At 42.4% G+C, this 27,829-nt stretch overlaps 1 protein-coding gene across 6 annotated transcripts in view; it reads left to right on the plus strand.

The window, feature by feature from the left end:
* Positions 1-27,829, plus strand: part of LOC143039359 (FHF complex subunit HOOK-interacting protein 1B-like) — a 367,378-nt gene that overhangs the window by 138,329 nt on the left and 201,220 nt on the right. For 4 of the 6 annotated variants that reach the window (XM_076209245.1, XM_076209246.1, XM_076209248.1 and 1 more), the window contains exon 8: positions 20,464-20,517. The exons of 1 other annotated variant lie outside the window; for it this stretch is intronic. In XM_076209245.1, coding sequence (XP_076065360.1) covers positions 20,464-20,517 — 54 coding nt within the window. The remainder of the gene's footprint in view (positions 1-20,463; positions 20,518-27,829) is intronic. One more of the 6 variants, XM_076209249.1, reaches the window with a different exon arrangement.

Genomic DNA, 27,829 nt, shown 5'->3' on the forward strand with positions numbered 1-27,829 from the left:
AGGGACCCCCACCACAGAAAAAGAATACTCTGAGAAATTGTACAGGACAACAACAAGGGGTTGGGGGACAGCATAACGGAGGGACTGTCGTAGTATAAAAGTGTCATCATTTCTCTATGAACAGAGTTTTCCTCTATCAAAGACAAAATGATGTGTGGCTCTGGTCTGTAGGGGCGCCCCATATAGACCCTAAAGTATCGACTGCATGCTACTTTGCCACAATAACAAGCAGCCAATACTGTCTTGATATCCTATTATTGCTTTTCCCAAATTCAATTATACTGCATTTTTTTATATTGAATTCTACTTCTCATCTCTTGCTCCACTCTGTTCAGATCACTCTGTAATGAGTCACAATATTTCAGAGTTTATTCTCTTTAATAACTTTGCGACATCTGCAAAGTTCATGTAACATTCAGTACTTTCGTCCATGTCATTCACATATATAGCAAACATTATCAGAGTAGTACTGACCCATGTGGGACGCCACTACTCATTTCTTCCCATTTTGAATATTTGTCTCAGAGCACTACTCTCATTTTTCTTCCATGTAGGAAATCCTCTATCCAATTCAATAGTTTTCCATGTATTCCTCCTATTGTTTCCAGTTTATATTGCAATTTTCTGTGTGGTACCTTATCAAATGTGTTTTTTAAGTCCAGGAAGGCACAGTTTGCCCAGCCATCCCTTTTTTGCAATATATCTATCAATCTTGAATAGAAACAAATCAAATTAGTGGTACATGATCTTCCCTGTGTGAATCCAAATTTTGTAAATATATACTTATATTTACATGTATATATATATTTGTATATGTATGTATATTTACATGTATGTATGTAGCTACCTCCCTTGTAAGGGGGAAAAACCCTTTGTTGTATGTATGTATGTATATACATGTACATATGGCAGTAAGAGGAAAATGGACAAAGAATTTTAGGGAGTTGCTGAATGTGAAGGAGGAAGGGGAGAAAAAGGTAGTTGGAGTGGGAAGTGCTGAGAAAATGACAGTAATGAAGGAGGAAAATGAAGAAGAAATAAAGAAAGATGAGGTGAAAGCAGTTATTAAAATGATAAGAGCAGGTAAAGCACCTGGGTTAGATGGGTGTCTTGAGGAGTGTCTAAAAAAGGGAACTACAGTGATGGTAGATTGGCCGGTGATGTTTATTGTTTGTCTAAAAGAGTGCCAGGTGACTGGAGTGGCTGCATAGTTTCACTTTACAAGGGTAAAGGGGACAAGTGTGAGTGTAGTAGTTTCAGAGGGATCAGTTTGTTGAGTGTAGTTGGGAAGGCTTATGTGAGAGTTTTAATTGAGAGGATTAAGAGGGGAATATTGTGGGTTTAGGACAGGTAGGGGTTGCGTGGATCAGGTTTTTTTTTGGTAAGGCAGGTACATGAGAAAGCTTTAGGAAAAGGTACAAATGTTTTTTGGGCCTTTATGGATTTAGAAAAGGCTTATGATAGGGTAGACAGGAAGGCAGTGTGGGATATGGGATAGGAGGAAAGCCGTTGAGAGCAGTCAAGAGTTTTTGTAAGGGTAGTGGAGCCTTTTTTAGAATTAGAAATGGAGAGAGTGAGTGGTTTGAATTAAAGGTGGGACTTCACCAGGGATGTGTTATGTCACCTTAGCTGTTCAATTTGTACATGGATAGGGTGGTGTGAGAGATAAATGCAAGGGTAATGCGCAGGGGATTGGACATGGTTAAAGAAAATGGGAGATAAGCCAGTTGTTATTTGCTGATGACACTGTGCTTGTAACAGGATCAGAGGAGGGATTAAGGAAGCTAGTGATGGAGTTTGGGAAGGTGTGTGAAAGGAAGTTAAAGATAAATGCGGGTAAAAATAAGGTGATGAGACACAATGGGAGAGGATTGCAACAAATTGGAAATCAGTATTAATGGAGAGACAGGAGGAAGTAGATAGCTTTAGATACATGGGTACGAATGTGGCAGAAAAGGGAGGAATGGAGGTGGAGGTAGAATGTAGATTGACGGAAGCAAGTAAATTCCTTGTGGGATTAAAAAGTGTAATGAGAAATAGGCATTTAAGAATGGATGATAAGAGGACATTGTTTGTAGGAGTGATTGTGCCGACAGCACTGTATGGGGCAGAAACACGGAATGTAAGAGAGGAAGAGTTTAAATGTGTATGAGATGAAATGCCCTAGAAGTATGATAGGGGTTACTAGGCTGGATAGAGTGAGAAATGAGGAGGAGAGCAGGGGTGGAAAAGGAGTTGGGAGATAGGGTGGGTGAAAGAGTATTGGAATGGTTTGGTCATATGGAAAGAATGAGTGAGGAAAGATAAGTAAAAGAGGTGTGGAAGGCAGAGGTGGAAGGAGTGAACATGAGGGATCAACCTAGGATGAGATGGATGGATGAGGTAAGAGGGGAATGTCTATTGAAGAAGGAAGGGAGAAGACAGAAGATGGAGGTGAGTGGAGAATGGTTGTGTATAGATGATGCTGTGATGCATGGAAGGGAGTGGGTGGGGGAGTATGTGTAAATGATATTTTGATGAAGCCTAATGGGATTTCTCCCCATCTTCTCTGTTTCTGCATGAGGGCATGGAGAGGGGGGGTCACCAATTAAAAGCAGCCTTGCTGTGGATGTGCTATGTCTAGCTACATTACTTGTGACCCAGGGCAGTGGGTGAGATACAGGGATGACCCATCATCTAGGAGAAGCCAAGAAAAGAGGGTGGTGAATGGGAGAGTAGGTAGGGATGAAATGGGTGGAAGTGGATTCTTCCCTTTGATTTTGGCTACCTCCCATGTAAGAGGGAAAAAGCCATTGGTATGTATATATGTGTCATCATTATCATCAGCATCTTTCGGTCATGGTTGACCATAGATAAGCACTGTGTAGTGGGATAAGTTGGAAGGGGTGTTAATTGGAGGGGGAGCACTGTCTACTGTAGCTATAAAGACAGATAAGGGAATGGTAGTCTTTGTTGCACAGAGAACATTTGTAGGTGGTCTTGAGTGGAGGGGCAGTGCTGGCAGTAGTCTTTTTTTTCTAATGCACTGCTTTTCTGCTGCTCTTTAAAGGACTTCTTTACCAGCCTTGAGCTTGTTTTTTAGCTCTTGCCTCCATCTTGATCAGTCTTCTGCCAGTTCCTCCCACTTGTTGATGTCGATGCCTATATCTTTCATATCAGTTTTGCTGGTATCTTTGAATCATAGGTGAGGTCGCCCTCTTGGTCTGCTTCCTTGTTTTAGTTCTCCATAGAGCAGATCCTTGGGGATCCTCCTATCCTCCATCATGCAGACATGACCCAGCCAGCGTACCACTTAATTTTCAGGGTTCTCCATAGATTTCTCAGGAGGTATGTGTTTAGGCGCTTTTGTCTTGCATATGGATTTCAGGTTTCACAGCCGTAAAGTTACATACTAATGATGGACACTTTGTATACTGAAGCCTTGGTAGTGAGATTGAGCTTGGTGTTTTCCCACACACTCTTGGTGAGTTTTGCGAAAGTTGCCAAGTGTGCGACCAATTCTTCTTTTGATCTCGGTGTTTAAGGAGAGGTCGTTTGTTACCACTGAACCAAGATAAGTTAATTCATTTACTGCTTCTAGCTGGTAGTTGTAGATGTGGATGTTTGGTGAGTGTTGTTTATTGATACCCATAAAGTTTGTCTTCTTCAGGCTGATGGTAAGCTTGAAGTCACCACATGCTTTGGAGAATTTGTTCAGAAGAGTCTGTAGGTCTTGTTTGGAATGAGTTACTAATACTGCATCATCAGCAAAGAGCAAGTCTCCCTTAAATCTTTATTCTGAGCCTGTCTAAGTTGTACAGTTTGTCGTCTGATCTTGTGTGGAGGTATATACCTTCCCTGCAGCCACCAAATGCATGTTTTAGCATGACAGCAAAGTAGATGCCAAAGAGGCTTGGGGCTAGTACACACCTTTGCTCAATTCCACATTTAACCCCTTCCATACGGTGCCGCACACGTAGGCGTCATGGACTTAGATCTCGGTGGCAGCAGCCAATGCCAGCCGTACGACGTGTCGTAATAATACTCGCATCATAAAATATAGTCACCGCTTATATCGATCGTTCTCTCTTCACCCGTGAATTTTGATAACCATAGAAAATGCGATTACAAAAGAATTAGAAAGAATGTCATTATGGAGGGGCGACTACAATAAATATAATCAAGACGCCGATATGGCAGCCTCTCGAATACACTCGCTCCCCATGACGCCTACGTGTGCGGCACCGTATGGAAGGGGTTAATTTCAAAAGGTGTTGAGGATGAGCCGTCAAACTGCACAACCCCTTTCATGTCTTTGTACATACATATACCAAGGCTTTTTCCCCCTTACAAGGGAGGTAGCCAAAAAGGGAAAGGCATAAAAACACTCCCACCCATTTCATCCCTACATACACTCCACACCCCTCCCACCCTCCCTCTCATCTGAGCACCTCCTGGATGATGGGTCATCCCTGCACCCTGCCCACCGCCCTGGGTCAGAAGCAGTGTCGCAAGACACAGCACATCCACAGCACATACACAGCAAGGCCGCTTCATTTAATCGGCGACCCCCCTGCTCCGTCCCCCCTTGCATATAAGGAGAGGACGGGGAGAAATCCCTTCGGGCTGCGTCAAAATTTACTCACACATACTACCCCACCCCCCTGCCCATTCCTCCTCATGCAATCACAACATCATCCATATACAACCATTCTCCACTCACCTCTGTCTTCCGTCCTCTCCCTTCCTTCCTCAACAGACATTCCCCTCTTCCCCAAAGCCCCCTTCACCCCATCCATCCACCTCATCCTAGGACGTCCCCTCATGTTCACTCCCTCCACATCTGCCTTCCATACCTCTTTTACTAGTCTTTCTTCACTCATTCTTTCCATGTGTCCAAACCATCCTAATATTCTTTCATCAACCCTATCTCCCAAATCCTTTTTCACCCCTGTTCTCCTCCTCACCTCCTCATTTCTCACTCTATCCAGCCTAGTAACCCCCACCATACTTCTCAGACACCTCATCTCAAACACATTCAAACTCCTTCTCTCTTCTTCTCTTATGTTCCACGTTTCTGCCCCATACAGTGCTGTTGGCATAATCACTCCTTCATACAGTCTCCTCTTCGCATCCATTCCCAAATGTCTATTCCTCATTACACTCTTTAATCCACCAAGGCATTTACTCGCTTCTCTCAATCTACATTCTACCTCCACCTTCACTCCACCTTTTCCTGCTACACTTGCACCCAAGTATCTAAAACTATCCACTTCCTCCAGTCGCTCTCCCTTATTGTTCACTTCCAGTCTGCTGCCACTTTCACCCCTTGTACATCTCATCACCTTACTTTTACCTACATTTATCTTTAGCTTTCTTCTATCACATACTCTCCCAAACTCTGCCACCAGCTTCCTCAATCCCTCCTCTGACCCTGCCACAAGCGCAGTGTCGTCCGCAAACAACAGCTGGCTCACCTCCCACTTTTCTCCATTTTCTTTAACCATCTCCAATCCCTGACCCACTACCCTAGCATTCACCTCTCGCACCACCCCATCCATGTATAAGTTGAACAGCCAGGGCGACATAACGCATCCTTGACGAAGTCCCACCTTTACTTCAAACCACTCGTTCTCTCCATTTCTAATCCTGACACAAGCTCTACTACTCTCATAAAAACTCTTGACAGCTCCCAGAAGCTTTCCTCCTATCCCATAAATCTGCATAACCTCCCACAGTGCCTTTCTGTCTACCCTATCATGAGCCTTTTCCAGATCCATAAAAGCCCAAAAAACATCCTTCCCATTTCCTATAGCTTTCTCACATATTTGTCTTACCACAAAGATCTGATCTACACAACCTCTACCTGTCCTAAATCCACACTGTTCCTCACCAATTACTCCTTCTGTTCCTCTCCTAATCCTCTCAATTTGTGAAAGGGTTTAATCACAGATAGGAGATTTGGTGGACATCCAATTCTTTCTAAAACCTTGAAAAGATCATTCCAGCTCACAAGATTCAATGCCTTGGGAAAGTCTATGGAGGCTATGTTCAATGGCTGCCTTTTGTTCCCTGCACTTATCTTGCAACTGTCTTAAAGAGAATATCATGTCAGGTTGAGCATTTGCATAGAACCTCTCTGAAATTCTGGGTAAACCCTGTCTGCGATCTTCTGCAGTCTGTTCAGCATTACTCATGCAAACACTTTACCCATGACAGGCAACAACAATATCCATCAGTAATTATTACAGTCACTTCTGTCTCCCTTGTTTTTGTAGAGGGTTACAATGGTGCAGTCATGCATGTCTTGAGGGGCTTTTCCTTCTTGCCAGAATTTGCAGAGATCATACAGATGTTTGAGAAGTGGTCCTTTTGTAGTTTTGATCACTTTGGCCGGGATTTCATTTAGGCCTGATGCTTTGCCTGATGGTATTGTTAGCTCCACTGCCGCTAACAATTAGTCACTTATGTTATTCATCTGTAGGCCCCATGTCTCTTCCTTCTCTTAAGGGGTACGAGACACCTGGGGGGGTGAATTTGGTCAAGATATGGCATTTTTCAAAACTGTGTTCAAAATGTTCGTATACCACTTAGAAATAAATCCCGACAAATAATTTTCCAGCCGCGCGCAATTTAAAGGTCCTGGGTGAAGTTTAAAGGGACAGATTTAAAGGCGCAACCCACACTAGAGGGAGGCGTGCCACTTAGGACCTTCAGGCGCAGCGAATAACGTTGAAATTTGATTGAATTTACACTCGCCCAGTGTATCAACGGCCAATACGATTGTGGAGGGGAAGGGAGGAAGGTGGAGGGAGAATATTTTGCCAACTTTGTGCGAAACTAAGCGTTAGTTCCCGGCTAGCTCTGAAAAGGGAAGTACGCATGTCTCATGAGCTCTCATTGCAATCTATTACTTTAGCTAGTACATATTACTCTTTAGTACAGTCATCATGGGTAGCAAAAAGAACAAAAGAACATCACAATGACAAAAAACAGCAGTTAAAGATGGCAAGCAGTCAAAGACGACTAAAGATCTCACCACCTCTCACTCCACCACCGCCCTCACCTGCACCTCTGTGACGGTGACAGAGGTAAAGGACAACATTAGACTAAACAATTCAAAGAGGAAGATTAAATCCAAAGAAGAAAGCAAGAGGAAAAAGATCAAGGCTATACAGGAAGAAGAAAAAAGAAGGGACATCATATGATGCTGGAGGGGGTGCCCTACTAACATAGATTGGCGAGGGGAATCTGATGAGGAAAGAGAAGGTGCCCACTGCTGGAAAATAAACCTCTTTCCAATGATTTAGATACCCTGAAGACCCCCAGCAGAGAGGTTTCATATGAAGAAACCGCCAAAGGTGCAAAAAAGCAAATTATATGATGTTGTCGTTTGTGCGTCGTCACTACTGTGACATACTTATACTTTAGTTTTTCAGTATTTAAAGTACTTATAATTAAAATATGTTGATAATTTTTACTGTACTTATTATATAATAAGAATTAAGCCATGAAAAAATCAGTCAAATTGGTGAAACTATAAGCAAGTTACAGATATATTCATATTTCAAGTTGCCATATCTCCGTTCGATATTTTTCTACTTTTTTTTTAATCATAAAAAATCTAATATACATCAGATTTAGATGAAACTTACAGGGAATATTACTTTTAGTAACTGCTAGGGCCGATCGTTCGAATATTTTGAATAGGATGAAAGAGTTCGGAGTAATAATGGAAACGAGCAAAAAAATTGTATTTTTCACGATTTTTGCCAGACATTAAAATTGAAATGCCTGTATGCAAAAGTATAAAGGAAATTGTTCAATTACTCAATGACCGGCCCTAGGTGTGCCTACTGACTAATCATAGCCAAAATATAAAGCAAATTGGTTCACGTATTATGGTGCTGTGCACTTTTAAATGTCGCTACTGGTATACGTACATGTGTACATGTGTACATACATCATTCTGCTTCACCTAAAATGTAGGCAATATGGATACCTATTTACCTGAGAAGTTTCAGCTCTTTACTCTAAATATTTTAGAAAATGACCTCCAGGTGTCGCGTACCCCCTTAAGTATGTTTCTATCAAAGCTTCGGTCACGAGTTATTAAAGTTTCTTGATGGGGTGAATTAAATGGAGAAATAGTTTTCTTATCTTCTTCTGAGTAATTACATTTGGTTGTTCAGTCTACACCAAGGGACTCCTGCTTGGAATCCTTGTACATCCCACCAAGCCAAGTCTGCTCCGACATCACAATTTAATTTATCCAATAACTTTGAACATCTCAAATAAGTGCCACCCTTTAAGGGCTTGACTTTACCTCCATCCACCAATAATTTCACTCCTCCTCCACCCTTTTCTCCAATCAGAAAGAATGTTATACTGTCTCAATCAATACTGGTTACGCAAGGAATCTGTCGCAAGCGGAACATGGCTTATTTGTTTACAAATCGTCATATCATCACTTCTATCGATATCCTAACCTCTGTTTACAAAACACCAGATGACAAGTGAGAATATGCAACTCTGCAGTTCCTATCGGCCATTGTTTCCTAACATCCAGGTCATAAAATTTGCATATCTTTTCACCTACCCCTCTATCTACTTAAATGTCTACCTCTATCTACCGGCCTCTTACAGTATGTTGTCAATGGATTTGTTTAGTTCTTCAATTGATGGTGTGTTGTTGAGCTTTGTCATGATGGATAGTTCTTCAAGGGCATAGATGGTAGTATCATTCATGGCGCTTTCGTTGCCATAGAGGTCTACATAGTGCTCGACCCAACATTCCATCTGCTTGTTTCCATCTGTGATGACGTCCCCAGGTTTTTATTTGAGGGGGACAGTCTTCTTTTGTGTTAAGCAATGGTTCCCAACTGGTGTGCCACGGCACCAAAGAATGCCGTGAGATCAACTGAGGGTGCTGCCAAAATTCAGGGCAAAAATAATTTTTGTATTATCGACTCTCTCTGTCATCCATTTTTGTTCATTAAAGCAGCATCTGTAAAGATGAATGTTTTCGCATTATCCAGGGACAAAATTTTTTTACACTGATGTTGAATCAACAAAATACTGACAAACTAGAATTTAGATTTTCTAATAAGGGTGCCGGGGACTTCTGAAAGGCTTGGCAAGGGTGCCTCAAGCCAGAAAAGGTTGAAAACCACTGGTGTAGATCCTATGGCTTGTTTGATATCATAAACACCTTTGACATTAACCCCTTCCATACGGTGCCGCCTACGGAGGCGTCATGAGGAGCAAGTGGATTCGCGACGCTGCCATATCGGCGTCTTGATTATATTTATTGTAGTCGCCCCTGTGTTTTTACATTCTCCCAAATGTGCCTTGAATCCCATTCTCTGTGGTTTTCAAAATTCGCGGGTGAAAGAGAGAACGATCTATATAGGCGGTGACTATATTTTGTGATGAGAGTATTATTACGACACGTCGTACGGCTGGCATTGGCTGCTGCCCGTGAGATTTAAGTCCGGAGTGAAGTGGTTAATAGTGTCTGCTGCTAACTGGATTTTTCACCTTTGTGCTGTTCTCAGAGCATGTAGGTTTGGCCAGTTTGGTTCCTGTTGGTATTTTAGGCATGGATCTCGCTTCTTGTCCATTACAAGATTCATGATAGTTTCATTTTTTTCAAATCGGTCTTCTGTCTTTCCTTTTTTCCTCCCAAGTGTAGACCTGGCTGCCTCATAAATCTGTTCTCTGAGGCATTTCCAGCATTCTTCTGTACTTGCCTGAGGGGGATTTGTCTGTAGCTCTACTTCAAGACTGCTGATCAGTGCTGCTTATGCTGTGGGATCCTTCGCTTTGCTGGTGTCTAAACAAGGATTTCCAGGTGGTCTTGCATGGTGGGATTTTTTGGGCTCCAGCTTGATTTTGCAGCACACCAGTGAATGATCTTTATCGTAGTCTGCACTGTGGTAGGAACATGTATTTAACACACATTGCAGGTATCTTTTGGTTATTATGAGATTTAACTGGTGCCATTTTTTTTTTTTTTATCTTGGGTCCATGACATCTTGTGTTGGGGTTTTGTTTGGAAGGTGTTTGTAATGCTCAGGTCATTAATAGAACATATCTCCAAAAGTCGTCCATTTTCATTTATGCTCCTGACACAAAAAGGTCCTAAGCTCCTGGGCCAGGATGTGTTATCAGCTCCTGTTCTTTCTCTAAAGTCACCAGTCGGGATGAAATTTTCACTTGCTGGAACTTTATGTAGTTTCTCTTGGAGTTGGTCATAGAACTCGTTCTTGATGTATAGTAGTGAGTAGAGTGTTGGAGCATATGCACTGATGAGATTCACTGTGCCATTCTTGGCATTGAGGCATAGAGTTGCAATTCTGTCAGTGCCAGTACTGTCTGGTGCAGTCATATTCAGCAGTGAATTCTTCACTGCAAAGCCTACTCCATACTCTCTGGATGTCTCTTTGGGTTTGCCATACCAGTAGAATGTATAATCTCTTTTGCAAATGGAGCCATACTCAGTAAGTCTAGTCTCCTGTAAAGCAGCTATGTTGATGTTTAGCCGCAGCAACTCATTGTTGATAATTGCAGTTTTCCTTACATCTGCCACATTAAGCAGGTTGTCACTGTCCTGACATTCCAAGTCCCAATACAAATGATAGTAGGTCTGTATTTAACATTACTCTTAATTTTGTTTTTGTGCATTGTGTTATGGCTCACTAAGTTATTCCATGCACCTAATAAAGCAGATGAACCATGGCAAGATAGCATCTAACTGTCTGAGGGCTGCTCAGCTTGGAGCAGGTATGTTGCTGTCCAATGGAGTTAGAAGACTCCTCCCACTGTCGACAGTGGCCCCTACCATCCTACTCTACACCAATTAAGCTCTACTTATCACTGGTAACTGCCATCATCCATGTTATTTCCATCACAGTGCTGAAGTGTCCTCTCCAGAATGGGAAATTGGGATAGAAGGTAAAGAAGTGGGGGTTGGTCACTAGCCTGGGCAGAACTATGAAGAACAAGCTGTTGCCCATGTAGCATGTTCTTCCTCTCCACTACACTGGTGTTGTCCAAGGAAAGGGCAAAGGCCTTTGCAACTTGGCACCAGTTTCGTCATAGGAGTTGCCAGAGTGATGATGAAAGCAACAGCGAACTGCCTACAGGACTTCAGATTTTTCCTCAGGGTTTACTCCCAAAACCTTTCCCTATGAAGGGTGACTGCAAGGCAGCAGGTGGTATGAAATCAGTTTTCCTTCTCTTAGATCCTCTGCAGATTTAGCCTGGGGCCACAAGGCACCCAGTTTCCCTGTGTAGCCATGAGTAGGCACAGTGGAGGTCATTGTAATGAAGAGGCTATGTACTGGCAGGAGAAGACTTATGCTCTCTGCTTCCCTTTTCACCTGACACTATCCAGTGGTGGCACTGCAAGCAAGAAGTTACAAGTGATGCATGCAACTTAGGAGTAAGAAGCATGCTGAGCAAGTGCCTTAAAGCTAGGCTTACCACACATGATGCTTCACATTATCTGTGTGCACACTTATACTTGCAAACTATTCAATAGATATGTGAATGGTAAACTAATAACAAACAGGAAATAGTGAAACTACACCAAGGGAATATGGAATACACAGAAGATATAGAAATGGCTTAAGTCATGAGCAAACATTTCAAGTTGGAGAAAATATACACCATTGGGATCAAGGGCGAGAAGTCCCCCCCCCCCCCCATGAGGAAATTAAAAGTAACACAAAAATAATGGACCAAATAATGAACCTTGATGTCAGGAAATCGCACAGCCTGGATGGAATTGCAAACTGGATAGGAAAAGAATGTAAAGAAGAATTAATAGACAAAGTATATAACATAACACATTGCTCGCCCTCAAAGAAAGAAAAATACTAGAAGACTGGAAAAAGGCCAGTATTGTACCAATATATAAAGGAGGAAACAAGAAAGACCCAACAAATTACAGACCAATTTCCCTTACAAGCATGGTTTGTGAAAAAGTTATAAAAAGTAGGTGGATAAAACATCTGGTGGAGAACAATATACTAAATCTGAGACAATTTGGATTTAGACAGGGAAGATCATGTGCCACAAATTTGATCTGTATTTACTCAAGACTACTAGATATAATACAGGAAAGGGACAGATGGGTTGATTGTGCTTTCCTAGGGCTACAAAAAGCTTTGGACAATGTACCACACAAAAAACTATTAAGAAAGCTGGAAACCTTAGGAGGGATACAAGGTAACTACTGAAATGGATGGAGGAAAAAGACCTGGGAGTAATCATCACAAAAGACATGACCCCTGATAAACAGATAAACAAAATTGTCAGAGAAACGTACAACTTGCTAAGATCAATAAAGGTGGCTTTTACTTGGATGAAGAAATACGTACATACTACCAATGGCTTTTCCCCCTTACGCAGGGGGTAGCCAAAAAGAAAAAGGCATAGAAATCACGCCCACCCATTTCATTTCCCATATATTCCACTCCCCTCCACCCTCCTCCCTCCCTCCTATCTTGGCACCTCCTGGATGTCGGGTCATCCCTGCATCCCGTCCACTGCCCTGGGTCAGAAGCAGTGTCGCAAGACACAGCACATCCACAGCAAGGCCACTTCATAAATTTAGCGACCCCCCCTCTCCGTCCCCTCATGCAGGAAAGGAGAAGACGGGGAGAAATCCCTTTAGGCTGTGTCAAATTTTTTCTCATACATACTTCCTCACCCCTCATCCCCCACCCATGCATCACAGCCTCATCTATACACAACCCTTCTCCATTCACCCCTATCTTCTGTCCTCTCCTGTCCTTCCTCTACAGACATTCCTCTCTTTTTTAAAACCCCTTTCACCCCATCCATCCATCTCATCCTAGGACGCCCCCCTCATATTCACTCCTTCCACCTCCGCCTTCTACACTTCTTTTACTAATCTTTCTTCACTCATTCTTTCCATGTGTCCAAACCATCCTAATACTCTTTCATCAACCCTATCTCCCAGCTCCCTTTCCACCCCTGTTCTCCTCCTCACCTCCTCATTTCTCACTCTATCTAGCCTAGTAACCCCTATCATACTTCTCAGACATTTCATCTCAAACACATTCAAAATCAATCTCTCTTCCTCACTCATGTTCAATGTTTCTGCCCCGTACATTGCTGTTGGCACAATCACTCCTTCATATAACCTCCTCTTAGCATCCATTCCCATATGTCTATTTCTCATTACACTTTTTAATCCACCAAGGCATTTACTCGCTTCTCTCAATCTACATTCTACCTCCACCCCCACTCCTCCCTTTCCTGTCACATTCGCACCCAAGTATCTGAAACTATCCACTTCCTCATCCTTAATGCTCACTTCCAGCCTACTGTCACTCTTCCCTTGTACCTCTCATCACCTTACTTTTGCCCACATTTATTTTCAGCTTCCTTCTTTCACACACCTTCTCAAACTCTGTCATTAACTTCCTCAATACCTCCTCTGATCCTGCTACAAGCGCAGTGTCATCGGCAAACAACAGCTGGCTCACCTCCCTCTTTTCTCCATTTTCTTTAATCATCTCTAACCCCTGACCCATTACCCATGCATTCACCTCTCACACCACCCCCATCCATCTAAAGATTGAACAACCAGGGGGACATAACACACCCCTGACGAAGTCCCACCTTTACCTCAAACCATTCACACTCTCCATTTCTAATCCTAATGCAAGGTCTACTACTCTCATAAAAACTCTTGACTGCTCTTAACAGCTTTCCTCCTATCCCATATATCTGCAGTACCTCCCACAGTGCCTTCCTCTCTACCCTGTCACAAGCCTTTTCCAGATCCATAAAAGCCCAAAAAACATCCTTACCTTTTCCTATAGCTTTACCACAAAAATCTGATCTACACATCCCCTACCTGTCCTAAACCCACACTGTTCCTCACCAATTACTCCCTCTCTTCCTCTCCTAATCCTCTCAATCAAGATCCTCCCATAAGCCTTCCCAACTACACTCAACAAGCTGATCCCTCTGTAACTACTATACTCACACCACTTGTACCCCTTTCCTTTGTAAAGCGGAACTATACAGGCACTCCTCCAATCCTCTGGCACTCTACCCTCTCTTAACCCCTTCCATACGGTGCCGCACACGTAGGCGTCATGGACTTAGATCTCAGTGGCAGCAGCCAATGTCAGCCGTACGACGTGTCGTAATAATACTCGCATCATAAAATATAGTCACCGCTTATATCGATCATTCTCTCTTTCACCCGCGAATTTTGAATACCACAGAGAATGGGATTCAGGGCACATTTGAGAGAATGTAAAAACACAGGGGCGACTACAATAAATATAATCAAGACGCCGATATGGCAGCCTCGCGAATACACTCGCTCCCCATGACGCCTACGTGTGCGGCACCGTATGGAAGGGGTTAAACATTAGATAACCTCACCAGCCAGTCCACCATAAATGTACCTCCTTTCTTCAGACATTCTGCATGGCATCCATCCAACCCAGGTGCCTTACCTGCTCTCATCACCTTAACAGCTGCTCTCACTTCATCCTTCCCTATTTCTCCTCCATTTTCCTCACTCATCACTCTCATTTTCTTAGTGCTTCCCACTGCAACTTCCTTTCCCCCCCTATCCTCCTTCACATTTAGCAACCCCCTAAAATACTCTGCCCACCTTCCCCTTACTGCCTTCTCCTCCATTATCATCTCTCTATCTGCACCTTTTACCTTTTCTTCTCTACTTGATTCCCTCCTCTTCCTCTTTTAACTTCCTTCCAAAACATCTTTTTATTACTTTCAAAATTTTCTGTCATACTCTTTCCCCATTTCACATCTGCTCTCCTCTTTGCTTCCTTTATCTTATGCTTAACCTTTTCACTCCGGGGCACATCACACGTCTGGCAGCATTATAAAAAAATAAAGTGCTCAATCGTTCGTTCTCTTTCACCCGTGTATTTTGATAACCATAGAAAATTGATGAAGCCAGTTTAGAGAGAATGGAAATTACGTAGGTATGACTGCAATAAATATAATCAAGTTGCTTGACGTCGGCATCATCGAGTACCCACTTGCTCCTCATGCCGCCTACATAGGCGTCACTGTATGGAAGTGGTTAACTTCCTTTCTCTTTACTTTGTACCTCTCATACAATTCCCTCATTCTAATTTGTAGCCAATCTATGAATGCCTGCTTCTTCTCTTCTACACCCTTCTTTGTTTCCTCATCCCACCACTCACTACCCTTCTTTCTATTTCCTCCCGCCCTCCTTGTTCCACACACCATCTTTGCACACCTTATGACTCCCTCCTTGAACCATCCCCATTCCTCCTCCACTCCTTGTTCTACTCTATCCTTTACTCTCTCCCACTCCTTTCTCAACTTCTTCTTATACTCATTCTCCTTTCTTTCCTCATTTAAGCAGTTCACTCTAAGCACCTCCCTACCTTCTGCCCTTTTCCTCTTTCTCCACCTATTCTCCACTCTCAATTTACCTTCCACCAGGAAATGGTCTGATATTCCCCCACTCTCTCCCCTTAGAACATGTACATCCTTAACTCTTCCTACCATACTCCTGGTCACCACTATATAGTCCATTAACGCTCTACCACCCTTCCATCCACCACCCTCTCCCATGTGTACTTATGCTTGACTTTCTTCTTAAACACTGTATTTGCTATCATCAACTCTCAAGACACATATCCACCATTAATTCGCCGCTACGATTTTTGGCTCGAACTCCATACTTCCCACTCTGTCAATTGGGACATTTCCTACCCTAGCATTTAGGTCTCCCAATACAACTACATTGACATTTCTCCCTAATCCCTCTATGCACTCATTTATATCTACCCAAAATGCCTCCCTTTCATCTACGTTCTTCTCACTACCAGGTCCATACGCACTTACAAAAACCCACATTTCCTTTCCCAGCTTCACCTTCATCCACATCAACCTTGATGACACCTCCTTCCACTCCACTACCCACTTCCTTATCTCTTCACTTACTAGTACAGCCACCCCTTCTCTCCCTCATCCCCTCTTCACTCCTGAGTACCTCCCAGCTACACTCCCAAACTCACAGTTGCCCTTTCCTTTCATTTTAATTTCACTCAAAGCCAGTACATCCATCTTTCTTCTCACAAACATACTGCCTATCTCTTCCCTTTTACTCTCATCTGTACCACATCCACGCACATTAAAAGACCCAAACCTTAGGGTACTGGTTGTAAAGCTCCCAGACCCTCTTATGCCTTTACTTTCATTTTTAGGAATGTCCCCTTCTGGGGCTACAGGTAGTAGGACTCCTAATCCCATCCCCCGTCCCTTTTTTGTCGCCTTTTACAACTCAAGTGGAAATACTTGGTGGCAGTATTCTTTTCCCCCACCACAGGGTAGGTAGGCAAAAAAAGGAAATGAATATTCAGAGAAATGGTACAGGACAGTAACAAGGGGTTGGGGGACAGCATAACGGAGGGACAGTCGTAGTATAAAAGTGTCATCATTTCTCTATGTACAGAGTTTTCCTCTATCACAGACAAAATGATGTGTGGCTCTGGTCCATAGGGGTACTCCATATAGACCCTAAAGTATCAACTGCATGCTACTTTGCCACAATAACATGCAGCCAATATCCCAGACGAGGATGAAGAAATGGTAAAGAAAATTATAGTTACACAGATAAGGCCAAAATTGAAGTACACAGCGACACTATGGTCACTCAGTACCAAAAAGAATATAAGGAAAATTAAGAGAATCCAGAGAGCAACTACAAAGATGATTCCAACACAATAAAAACTGTCATATGAAGAGAGATTATCAAAACTAGAATTGCCAACTCTGGAACAAAGGAGAAAAAGAGGTAACTCATTGACTACAGAATCATGAAAGGTATGGAAGTCCTTGATAGAGAAGACTTAATAAATTGGGATAAGAGAAATACGGGAATATGGAAGGAAGCTCAAAAAGGACAGTTTTAGAAGAAACCTGAAATAGAACAGCTTGCCCTATAGAGTGGTGGATATATGGAACAAACTAGATTAAACAATAGTGTGTGTAAAAACCATATACAAATATAAGAGCAAATTAGATATGGCAAGATACAGAGATGGGACATGACAAGTGTAGCTCTCCTTCCCGTAAAATACAACTAGGTAAGTAAATACACAGGTTGTCAGCCTGTCAACACATAATCAATTGGCGCTCTTGGGGACTGCATTAAAAACAGGACCTCTCCTCATTGCTACAATAACAGGATACCTATATTGTGTTGAATGGGAAGGGGAAATGCTCATGAATGCCAGAGGTAGATTAATACAGTGAAATTAGTGAGTATTGAAAGAAATTGGAAATGAAAACAGGCCAGATGAGACCTTTGGTGGCAGAGCAGCAAAACGAAAGGTAAAGATGAGGTTGGAGACTCCAGTGGGCCTGAGGAGATAATTAGGAAACAGCAAAGAAGGGCCGTTTTCTGGATTTAGACAAGAAAGAGGTAACTTGAGAAGTACAGACATGGAGAGGGAAATGAGAGATTTGAATGATTTAGTCTTGAGTCCTTGAACAAAATATATTTTATAAAGAGAATGGTGAATTAAGGAAAGCAGATGCTGCAACAAATCAGGAAGTGAATGCCCTAAAAAAAGAATTGGTTGAGGTAAAACATGAAAATGAGAAATTGAAAAGCAAAGATATCACAAATAGTATGACCATGCAGGAAGTGAATGAACCGAGAAAATTGGAGGAAGTGTAGGCAAGGAAAAGATACAGCAACTCAGGAAGGAATGGAAAAAAGATCACAAAAAGGGTAAGGTCTCTTTTAAGGGAATAGTTCAGCAACAAATACAGGAGAATACTAAGGATACAGTCATTCGGGTAATCAAGGAATAGGAAAATTTGGTTAGAGATACAGTAGACAAAAAGAAGTGTATAGTCATATTTGGTCTAAAAGGAAAAAGAATCCAGTTATGAGAGAATTTGCAAGAGATGTTTTGAGAGTAGTACAAGATGAAAAGGAAGAATTAGAAAAGGAAATAGAGGAAGTACATAGAATTGGAAAATATATAGAAGAAAGAAATCGACCCCTAAAGATCAAATTTAGGTCACAAAGGGCAGTGGAAGAGATACTAACAAGAACAGGAAAGTTAGTAAATACTGAGCACTATAAAGATGTATTGATAAATGAGATATGAACCTTGAGGAGAGAGAAAACATTAACCTCTTCACTCCGGGCCAAAATCTCGCGGGCAGCATTAGCTGTCAGATGTATGATGTGTCGTAATAATACTCGCATCATAAAATATAGTCACCGCTTATATCGATCGTTCTCTCACCTGTGAATTTTGATAACCATAGAAAATGTGATGAAGACAGTTTAGAGAGTATGTCATTACGCAGGGGCAACTACAATAAATATAATCAAGATGCCGATATGGCAGCCTCACATATCCACTTGCTCCTCATGCCGCCTACGTATGCGGCACTGTATGGAAGGGGTTAAGAAGCAAAGATATATATATATATATATATATTTATATATATATTTATATATATATAAACGGAGATCAAGAAAAAGAAGTTCTTTTGAAGAGTGTTAGGCTTGAGACAGAAAATGGTATCTTCAAGAAAAGGAAATAAGGAATAAAGAAAGAGATGGAGAATGCAAAAATGAAAAGTTGCTTCTACTAATATAAACAGATTAATTTCAGGATTAGATGAACTTAATTATTGCTTGTCAGAAGCAAAGCCAGACATAATGGAAATTATAGAGACAAAATTAAGGGGTCTACAATCACCAAACTCTGTTAGAAATTGATTATAGAATCACTGGCATAGAAATAGAGAGGAAAAACATGGAGTCATGTGCTTGTCGGTATTCATTTCTTTGATTTTCTAAATGGTTTCTGCAAATATATATATATGTTACAGTAAGAACACGTACCTAGGGATTACGCGTAATCCCTGAATGTTTATTCAGTGAATACGCGTAATCCCCGTTTCACTAACCTAACCTAACCTAACCTTAGGTTCGGTTAGGTTAGGTTAGGTTAGGTTAGTGAAATGGGGATTACGCGTATTCACTGAATAAACATTCAGGGATTACGTGTAATCCCTAGGTACGTGTTCTTACTGTAACATATATATATATATATATGTATATATATATACACACATATATAAATATGTATATACTCATACATATACCAACAGCTTTTCCTTATTACAAGGGAGGAGCTAAAAAACAAAGGTATAAAATCCCCTCCTACCCATTCCACCCCCACATACTCCACTCCCACCCATTCCACCCCCACATACTCCACTTCCACCCATTCCATCCCCACATACTCAGTGGGGTTAGTGCGTCATTACTTGTGGTGAAGATCGAGGTGAGGGTGGTTTGAATCCTGACACTGGCAAAGTTTAACCAAGGGCATGGTTCATTAAATTCCACACTACAAAGCCCTCTGTGAGGGGCACTGTCCTAGCCTCCCGATAAGGGGGAGTGTGTGACGTTAAACCATATCATCATCATCATATATATATATTTTGGGGGGATTAAAAAATGTAATGAGAAATAGATATTTGGGAATGGACGCTGAGAGGAGATTCTATGAAGAGGTGATTGTGCCAACAGCACTCTATAGGGCAGAAATATGGAACATAAGAGAGAAGGAGTTTAAATGTGTTTGACATGAAATGCCTTAGAAGTATGGTAGGGGTAACTAGGCTGGATAGAGTGAGAAACAAGGAGGTGAGGAGGAGAGTGGGGGTTGAAAGGGAGTTGGGAGACAGGGTTGATGAAAGAGTATTGGGATGGTATGGTCATATGGAAAGAATGAGTGAAGAAAGATTATTAAAAGAGTTGTGGAAGACTGAGGTGGAGAGAGTGAACTAGAGGGGGTGATGACCAAGGATGAGATGGATAGATGGGGTAAAAAGGGCATTGAGAAAGAGGGGGATATCTGTTGAGGAAAGGAGAAGACAGAAGGTAGAGCTGAGTGGGTAATGGTTGTGTATGGATGATGCTGTGATGCATGGAAGGGAGTGGGTGGGGTGAGATATGTGTGAATGATGTTTTGATGCAGCCTGAAGTGGCCTTATGGATGTGCTCTGTCTTACTGCATTGCTTATGACCCAGGACAGTGGGATAGATGCAGGGATGATCCAAAAGGAGCCAAGAAAAGAGGGAAGTAGGGATGGTGAATGGGAGTGGTGTATGTGGGGATGAAATAGGTGTGAGTGGATTTATGACTTTAACTTCGGCTATCTCCCTTGCAAAGGGGAAAAAGCCCTTGGTATATGTATATGTAATGTTTTTTTCTTTTGTTCTTTCTTTTTCCTTTTCTTTTTCTTTAGCCTTTCTAATAAGCAAGGAATTTGCACAAAAAGAATAGTTTTATGTGTGTTTTGTGTTGCCCTTTCATAGCATGGGAACCCTTACTGCACTGTGAATGTATATGGACTCTCATATTGATTCATTTTTGTTTTGGTGATAAGCAGGATGGAGCTGTGGAATTATTAGGTGCTGAGCCAGTCTCACCAGTCCTCTTGGTTAGTATCTATACTCTAGTGCTTTTTGTGGCTACCTACTGCATTTCTCTGCTTTTGTTAATTGAATTGTGAAGAATTTATAATGTTACAAGCTTGGATCCACTTAAAGTTTAATAATACATCATTGTTTTTGTGAATTAGAATATTGCCTGCTAATTTTAAAATTAGCTCAAATCACATTATCAACTATATTTTGATTTGTGGATATTGAATTGATCACATACAGTGCCTATTTTCCTTTCCTTGTCCTTTGTGCCTCTTACATGTGCATGATGTTTATAGTTGCTTTAATAGAATAAGCGAATGTTCTTTCAGGACATGAAAAAATGTCTGCTGTGTTTTGTCCTCTATAATGTGTAAGATAATCAGTAATGTATGTAGATGCAAAAAGTTTGATTTTATACTAGTATAAATATGGATGACTCATCATCCATGGAGAGCTAAGGTGAGGGGGGAAGGGTGGCGGATGGGAGTAGAATGGGTGAGGGTAGGTACGTATATTTGACTTCGATACCTTCCTTATAAGGTGAAAAAGCTCTTGGTATATAGATATATACAGAGCTGGACATGTTCCTTGGTGCATTCCTAGGTGCGCTTCTCAGTACATTCTGCTTTAGTTTGGCTGTGGTTGGTGCTCCCAAACTATTGAAGCAATATAGGTGCTGGTTTAGTATGTGGCCTACAAAAATTTTCTTTTGGTATAGTATGTGGCCTACCGGACTTTTATTTCTGTATGAACCTTTCTCTTAAGCTTTAACAGTTTGGGAGTGCTAACCGCAGGCAAACTTTAAGTGGAACACACTCATGAACACACCAAGGAATGCGCCCTGCTCAAGATATATACTGTATATGTATGTATATATACACAGTAGCCGCGAAAAGTTTGGGCGCAAAATTATAGGCGCCCCAACTTTCCCCTAAACTCAAAACATGCAAAAAATACAACTTTCCACCCAAACTTTTCGCTATTTTTTAATGCTAGCGTTTGTACCCGTATTTAGCCGAGACAATACACACTATTTGGCAACTCTGTTTAGGCACACTCGATGTCACATGGAGTCAGTTTCTAAACATCTCTCACGGAGAGTAGTCTTTTTTTTGCGGTGGTCTCTGTTTTTGTGCCTTGATATCTCCGTAATGGGAAGTGGTAAAGAGCTAGAAAGAGACACAGTTGTTACAATCATAACCCTCTATAAGGAGGGTTATAAGTGTAAAGATATTGCTACTCGTGTGGGAATTGGAGTGCGTCAAGTGCAAAAGTGGACCAAGAAATTTCTGAGACGAAGGAAGTGACATCATTCGTACTCCAAAGCATCGCTCTGGTCGGCGAAGGAAGATATCAAATCGTACTAATACGGTTCTAACTGCCTCCTACGGTTATTAGGAGGCAGTTAGAACCGTAGAAGTACGATTTGATATCTTCCTTGGCCGACTAGAGCGATGCTTTGGAGTACGAATGATGTCACTTCCTTCGTCTTGAAATTTCTTGGTCCACTTTTGCACTTGACGCACTCCAATTCCCACACGAGTAGCAATATCTTTACACTTATAACCCTCCTTATAGAAGGTTATGATTGTAACAACTGTGTCTCTTTCTAGCTCTTTACCACTTCCCATTACGGAGATATCAAGGCACAAAAACAGAGACCACCGCAAAAAAAAGACTACTCTCCGTGAGAGATGTTTAGAAACTGACTCCATGTGACATCGAGTGTGCCTAAACAGAGTTGCCAAATAGTGTGTATTGTCTCGGCTAAATACGGGTACAAACGCTAGCATTGAAAAATAGCGAAAAGTTTGGGTGGAAAGTTGTATTTTTTGCATGTTTTGAGTTTAGGGGAAAGTTGGGGCGCCTATAATTTTGCGCCCAAACTTTTCGCGGCCACTGTATATACAGTAAAACCCCGATTATCCGAAATCTGATTATCCAAAAAACGGGATTATCCGAAATTGATTTGGATAATGCAATTCAAATTTTTTCTATACTAAAACGTTATAAAACATCAAAAACATGAAAATGAATAAAAGTAACTACATATGTACTATATTAACACATTTAAAATTGATAAGAACAGTTAAAATGAGTACGTTTTAAGCGTACTACTTTGTTTAGCGTGTGTTTGTTTGGTTTCATTGTTTACATCATCAGTCGGCGGCAGTCGCATCACAGAGTTCACATTGGGCAGTCGCGTTCTACCTGTGCTTCGACCTCACTTCTTTCTACATCATGCCGAAAGAAACCGGGAAAAGGAAGAAAGTCGTCCTTACCATACAGCAGAAGCTGGAGATATTGGACAAGCTGAATGTGGGTCAATCGGAAACGTCCATCACCCACGAATATGGCATTGGGAATGCTACTGTTACAGACATAAAAAAGCCAGGGCCACAGTTAAGGCAGTTCACTCAGAAGCATCTCCCAGCTGTCTTCCACCACAAGAACAAAGATTCAGGACCGAGGACCATGAAGCTGGGCAAATACCAAAACCTAGACGAGGCGTTGTTCAAGTGGCAGCAACATCACGTATCTTCCGGATTGCGAGTGCGGGGTGTAGATCTACAGTCTGCGGCGGAAACCCTGGCAAACGATTTAGGTATTAATGACTTCAGAGCTTCTTCTGGGTGGCTCGTTAGGTTCAGAAAGCGTCATCTTTTAGCAAACAAGAGGGTCTGTGGAGAGACTGCTAGTGCTGCTATTGATGTTGTGGAGCCTTTCATTAACGATTTTTGGAAATTAGTGAGTGACGAAGGACTGCTACCCCATCATCTCTACAATTTTGACGAGACCGGACTATTCTGGAAGGCACTGCCCAGCAACACACAGGCAAGCACAGCTGTTAAGGACGCGCCAGGAAGGAAGCTGGACAAGGGCCGCATGGACCACCTGCCTGTCCACTATTTTTCTTCAGCAAAGGCTTGGTTCACCTCTGGCATTTTCAAGGACGTGTTTCACAAGATCATTGTCCCTTCCATCACCAAGCACCAGATCACCAAACTGAAGACGACACCACACAATGTGAAGGCTTTAATCCTCCTCGACAATGCCCCTGCCCACCCTGCCAAGGAGGATTTAGTGTCACGAGACGGCAGGATCCGTTGCATGTTTTTGCCCGCCAACACCACCTCAATCATCCAGCCAATGGATCAGGGCGTCATACAAGCAGTAAAGATGTGCTACCGCCGGCACTTTATGCAGGAAATTCTGTGTGTGACGCTCAAGGGGGAAGAAGAAGGAGACACCAGAGCCCAGAGGACAATAGCAAACCTCAAGAGGTATAACCTGAAGACAGCATGGAAACAGGTGCCCCCTTCTACATTGGCCTATGCCTGGAATCCCCTGCTACGAGGCCATGAGGATATGCGAGAAGTGTTTGAAGGATTCGACTGGGAGGTGCGAGAGGTGAAGGAGGCCCTGGGTGATTACGAGACAGTTACAGAGGAGGACGTCCAGGAGTGCCTCACTGTGGATGAGGGGGACCCAGGTTACACTCTCCAATCAACCAAAGAAATAGCTGAGGAAGTGATGCACAGCCATGACAACGATGATCCTTCTGATCCTTCCATGTCTTTGGCAACAGTCCGGTCCCACATCGAAGGAGTGCTTCAGTTTCTTGACCAGCGACCCAGGGACATTTCAAATAGCAATCAACTGTATCCGATGATGCGAGCAGTACTGAGTGACGTCATCGAGAAACAGCTGTCTTGCACCAAACAGACTTCTATCACCTCGTTTTTTCGGCCAAGAACACCTTCGTCCACCCAGTCTTCTTGCTGTTCATCAAGTGCCTCATCCTCCTTGTCTACCTTTGATTTGGACAGTGAAGATGGAGCAATGGACGACCCTTCCTTCTGACTCCACCACCAGGAGGTGGGGAGTGGAAGGGTTGTGGAGTGATGGTGACAGAGGCGGGGAGTGGCGGAGTTGCTTTATTGTGTTCGTCAGGATAGTGGAAGATATGTGTATAGAATAATTCTTGTTCTCTGTTACATATAGGGTATGTACGTCAACACGAAAAAAAAAAAGTGTTCCATCCATAACTTGAGACTGATGGAGAGAGAGAGAGAGAGAGGGCTGGGGGAGGAAGGCACAGGACACACACACACACACAAAGTATGTCAACACGAAATATATTTCTGATAAATCTGGATTATCCGAAAAATCGGCTTATCCGAAAGAGGCTTCCCCCTTTCGTTTCGGATAATCGGGGTTTTACTGTATATATATATATATATTGACTAGATAAACACCATATGAGGACGGAGCCTTTATTTGTACGACGTTTCGCTTATTACAGCTTTTTCAAGTACAAGTTGAGATACAAATGCTTGAGATTAAATAAGGGGAAAGGAGGGAACGGGGAGAGAAAAAGGGGGGGGGAAGGAAGAGGAGGAGGAGGAGGAGGAGGAGGGTGGGGGGATTGGACACTGGGAAAGGATGAGAATGCTGGCCCTAACGTCCGAGAGCGAAATGTCCACAAAGGGTGGTTTAAATATTTAATATTTTGCTGGCCATGGGAATTAGGGGAATAATGTGAGGAGATATGTTAAACATGCCCCTGTTTTGTTCAATAGTGTTCGTTCCTTGAATGATTGCTGCTTCTAAACACTTCCTGCGGATTTTGTCTGGTTCCCGCATCAGCAGCTCTGCATTCTTCCAGTCCATAAGATGGTTTCCCTTGTTTCTATGTGTCACACATGCATTGGTGGTGACATCATGCCTGACGTCATAACGGTGTTCACGTATTCGTGTATTCAGGTCGCGTGACGTTTCTCCGATGTAAACTTTATCACATCCTGAACACGGAATACGATAAACACCGGCTTTGGTGCCCGGTGTCTGGTTGTTGTGTGTTTCCGTCTTCGTGATGTCTTTTATTGTTCTGCTTGTCTGGCACACTATTTCCAAGTTGGTGGTTCTTAAAAGAAGTGTCAGGTTGGTGGCAACGTCGCCGGTTGGCAACACGAGACGTCTAGTTGTGCTGTCCTGCTGCCTACGGCTTTCCCGAATCTTAGCGGCCTGCTGTTTGCAATTATCTAAAAGAAACTCTGGAAATTTTAGTGTTAAAAAGGTCTCTTTAATAAACCTGCACTCTTCTTCTAAGTATTTTGCACTACATATCCTAAATGCCCTAAGGAAAAAACCTATTACTACTCCTCTCTTGGTCCTTATATCATGGTGGGAGTAGAAATGAATTAAATCATTTTTGTTGGTGGGCTTTCTATACACTTTGAATTCAAATTGGTTACCGTACTTAAAGATGTGTGTGTCCAGGAAAGGAAGAGAATCGTGGATTTCTTCCTCTAGGGAAAACTGAATGGTGGGCTCCACTTCGTTTAAGGCCGTCTGCAAGCGCTGAAGATTGAAACGCCTGGGTGTGATGAGTAAGATATCGTCCACATATCGCAGCCAGGTCACATGCTCGGGAACGATGTTGGCAAAGGGTCCTGTTTCTAGAAGTTCCATGAATAAATTAGCCAGGACTGCACTTAATGGAGAGCCCATGGCCATGCCAAATTTCTGGTGGAAGAAACTGTCCTGGAATTTAAAATAATTAAATTCAACACAAAGTTTGATCAAATCGACAAAATGGTTGGGGGGCAGGGGGAAGTCGATTTTCTCCTTCACGATTCTATCCCTAAGGAGCTGTATTACCTTATCCGAGGGGACACATGTGAAGAGACTTTTCACGTCCAGGCTGGCCAACTTCTTGTTTCTGGCGGAGATATCTCGGATTTTGTCTAGTAGGTCCCCTGAGTGTCTGAGATGAGCTCCACTGATGGTTCCCAGGAGGGGGGACAGATGTCTGGCCAACGTACCTGCTAATCAACGTACCTGCTAATCAACAAAGCCCACCAACAAAAATGATTTAATTCATTTCTACTCCCACCATGATATAAGGACCAAGAGAGGAGTAGTAATAGGTTTTTTCCTTAGGGCATTTAGGATATGTAGTGCAAAATACTTAGAAGAAGAGTGCAGGTTTATTAAAGAGACCTTTTTAACACTAAAATTTCCAGAGTTTCTTTTAGATAATTGCAAACAGCAGGCCGCTAAGATTCGGGAAAGCCGTAGGCAGCAGGACAGCACAACTAGACGTCTCGTGTTGCCAACCGGCGACGTTGCCACCAACCTGACACGTCTTTTAAGAACCACCAACTTGGAAATAGTGTGCCAGACAAGCAGAACAATAAAAGACATCACGAAGACGGAAACACACAACAACCAGACACCGGGCACCAAAGCCGGTGTTTATCGTATTCCGTGTTCAGGATGTGATAAAGTTTACATCGGAGAAACGTCACGCGACCTGAATACACGAATACGTGAACACCGTTATGACGTCAGGCATGATGTCACCACCAATGCATGTGTGACACATAGAAACAAGGAAAACCATCTTATGGACTGGAAGAATGCAGAGCTGCTGATGCGGGAACCAGACAAAATCCGCAGGAAGTGTTTAGAAGCAGCAATCATTCAAGGAACGAACGCTATTGAACAAAACAGGGGCATGTTTAACATATCTCCTCACATTATTCCCCTAGTTCCCATGGCCAGCAAAATATTAAATATTTAAACCACCCTTTGTGGACATTTCGCTCTCGGACGTTTGGGCCAGCATTCTCATCCTTTCCCAGTGTCCAATCCCCCCACCCTCCTCCTCCTCCTCCTCCTCCTCCTCCTCCTCTTCCTCCTCCTCTTCCTTCCCCCCCCCTTTTTCTCTCCCCGTTCCCTCCTTTCCCCTTATTTAATCTCAAGCATTTGTATCTCAACTTGTACTTGAAAAAGCTGTAATAAGCGAAACGTCGTACAAATAAAGGCTCCGTCCTCATATGGTGTTTATCTAGTCAATCTTGTCGGCAGACTGCCACTTTTAAGCATATATATATATATATATATATATACATACAGTAGAAGCCCGATTTAACGGATATCAATTTAGCGGAAGCTCAAATTAGCGAACTGCAAATAGCAATAACGAAAATGCTCAACTTAGCGGAAATGGCCCACTAAGTTGACCATTTTCCACTAGCTGGCCAGATGCGTCTACGGAAATAGCTCAATTTAGCAGGAATGGTCCTCTAAGTTGAGCATTTTCCGTCAACTGGCCACATGCGTGTCTCAGAGTCCAATGTTACCAGATGTTACCAGATTGTGGTGGTGGAGTCAAGAAAAAAATTATAATTTAGTACTTTGGAGGTATATAAATATATATACATACTATAATATATATACAGGCACTCCTCGTTTAACGACGACAATTGGGACCGGTTTCGCCGTCGTTAAGCGAATTGGTCGTTTAGCGAAAGTGTA

Source organism: Oratosquilla oratoria, chromosome 26 (genome assembly GCF_046742065.1).
Source record: "Oratosquilla oratoria isolate Oo_2021 chromosome 26, ASM4674206v1, whole genome shotgun sequence".
Classification (NCBI taxonomy): Eukaryota; Metazoa; Arthropoda; class Malacostraca; order Stomatopoda; family Squillidae; genus Oratosquilla; species Oratosquilla oratoria.